Source organism: Penaeus monodon, chromosome 6 (assembly GCF_015228065.2).
Source record: "Penaeus monodon isolate SGIC_2016 chromosome 6, NSTDA_Pmon_1, whole genome shotgun sequence".
Taxonomy (NCBI): Eukaryota; Metazoa; Arthropoda; class Malacostraca; order Decapoda; family Penaeidae; genus Penaeus; species Penaeus monodon.
In genome coordinates, this window is record NC_051391.1 from 44,983,291 (window position 1) to 44,985,790 (window position 2,500).

Here is a 2,500-nt window from a genome sequence, read left to right on the forward strand (position 1 = left end):
GATACTAAAATGACTTCTATACTCACATAAGAATACCTCTCACTCATAACACTCAAGATTTAAAAGAAATATGCAAAGATTTTCCTTGATGCAAATCTATTACAAAAATTTACTTAGCCATCCCTACACACCATTTCTTCAATGAAACCCATTATCATCCCTGAATGAAGCCATCACTTAATATGTAATAATATACATCTTATGAAGCTGTAGGAATTCTGTTTTTACATTTAAAAATCAGTCTTTTAACCTAAACTAATGAATTTCAATCCATGCCGGAAATGAGAACCCACACCTAATTTAAAATGAAAGCCTCATGACAAGCGACTATTCATACCCGAAATTGTGATCTAAGCCTCACAATATATTCACCCAAGTTAATCAGGTGAATAAAAGTTACTGATAACTGATCTTAGAACGAACATACAAGGCGCTGTTTATTTCCCTCACCTGAACCTTGGAGTCAGGAGGATTGGTCACTTGAGTTAGCAAACAGCCGTCTTCTTTACTCCATGCTATTATAATGTCATCAACAACATCAAGTAAGCCGTGCCGAACAGTTCTTTTGAAGGATCTCTCCTTGTATTTCTCACTCAGGACTCTCGTCAAAGTGAGAATTTCGCCGCCTGTGTACATCGAACCAGCCATCGTTGTTGACATGAGCTGTTCGGGGATTTCGTCCGAATGCTCTCACTAGGTCGCGTGACTTGGACTCCGACTGTACTGAGAGTTTTGGTATTTTATTAAGTAGTATGCGATGTTTAAAAATGCTAGTATTGTGTATTTTTAAACCATTTTTACCTTCCCGTTGAGTTAAAGATGAATGTATATGAGAAGTGGTGTTCTGTAGTCATCGCAAGGAATTCAAACGAAATCAGATGAGGAACGAGAAGCGTAATTTTTGAATTGAAGCATTTCTCTTTTCTCACTAGCTTCTTTTTCCCCCTTAATGCCTCTCTTCTCAGATATATCGTCTACGCTTTCTTCCTCTCTTCTCTCTTTAGGACACAGTGTTCGCGTAGAGGCTGCAACATATGCAATGTCACACGAAGATAACAAACGATGACCGTTTATTGCACAATTTCTCTCTGGTCTCTTTTAAAGTAGATGACCTCAGCCACTATCAAGGCATTTTTTAAACTCTTATTTAATCTTATCAAAGAGTTCTTAAATGTGATTTTCATGATAACGCAAGAGAGAACAAGATACGTGAACGTTGCACGGTTATTGTTACCCTAATTATCATTTTGTTATCTTCATTATGATAATAATACATTCCTTTCTAATGGTTAAGTCACTGAAGACAGTTTGTGAATGACCAAATGAAGATTTTCATTTATCTAAGTTAAGAAGCATACGGACACACACACGCACACTCACTCACTCACTTACTCGCTTACTCACTCATTCACTCGCTCACTCACTCACTCACTCACTCACTCACTCACCACTCACTCACACACACACACACACACACACACACACACACACACACACACACACACACACACACGCACGCACGCACGCACACACATGCACACACGCACGCACGCACACACATGCACACACACAGACGCACACGCAAACACACTCACACACACACACACACACACATATATATATATATATATATATATATATATATATATATATATATACACATAAACTCACACTAACACATACGCACAATATTATATATATATATATATATATATATATATATATATATATATATATATATATATATATATATATATATATTTTTTTTTTTTTTTTTTTTTTTTTTTTTTTTTTTTTCCCAACAGCTAGGGCATAGGCCTCTCTCAGTTCATTACTGAGAGGTTATATGGCAGTGCCAGACTTGCCTGATTGGATGCCCTTCCTAATCAGCCGGGGTTTGTGCCACGGCGGTGATTCCCCTACGAGTTATTAATTTTCTTTTGTCACACTGTACAACCCCACACGCGGTTAATCATACTACCAGTGCAAACTGTCCTATAAATAAAGATGAACATAAGAAGCCACCTACATGATATTTTGTCGTTCGAAAAAAATCCCCAACATGCATAAAGGACAAAAATGATTTTTCATGCTTAGTACAAATATTGCACAGGGTAGATGTCAAATCTCAGTGATATAGCACAGGCTTTGCACTTACAAGGTCGTGAATGTGTGCCCGACCATGGCTTTCACAGTCGACTCAGTCGACAATACAAGCAAATCATGCATCTTGAGACAAACACAGTCAGGGACTCTATCAGAATTAACATTTATCAAGTGTACTATTTAGCTTGCGTAATCATTGAAGAATATGAATCATAAAACATAGGAATCAGTACCCTAGATATGAGCTGTAGTCTTTTGTAAAATCAGCAATAGAAGTTAATCATGCGTACAGTGATATAGCGAGATATTTGGAGGCCCGGAGGGTTAGGTCGCTACAGTTTCTAGGTTTGATGAAAAAAAAACTATATGGCCAAATAAAAACATTTATTCATTG

General features: G+C 37.1%; 1 protein-coding gene across 1 annotated transcript in view; it reads right to left on the bottom strand.

Annotated features, from left to right (window-relative positions):
- LOC119574557 (nuclear pore complex protein Nup88-like) overlaps positions 1-1,065 on the bottom strand; it is a gene marked incomplete in the record, with an annotated part of 7,653 nt that extends 6,588 nt beyond the window's left edge. Inside the window, 1 exon segment of the mRNA XM_037921831.1 lies at positions 451-1,065. Within this exon segment, the coding sequence (XP_037777759.1) occupies positions 451-660 (210 nt within the window).
- Between the last annotated feature and the right edge of the window lie 1,435 nt (positions 1,066-2,500).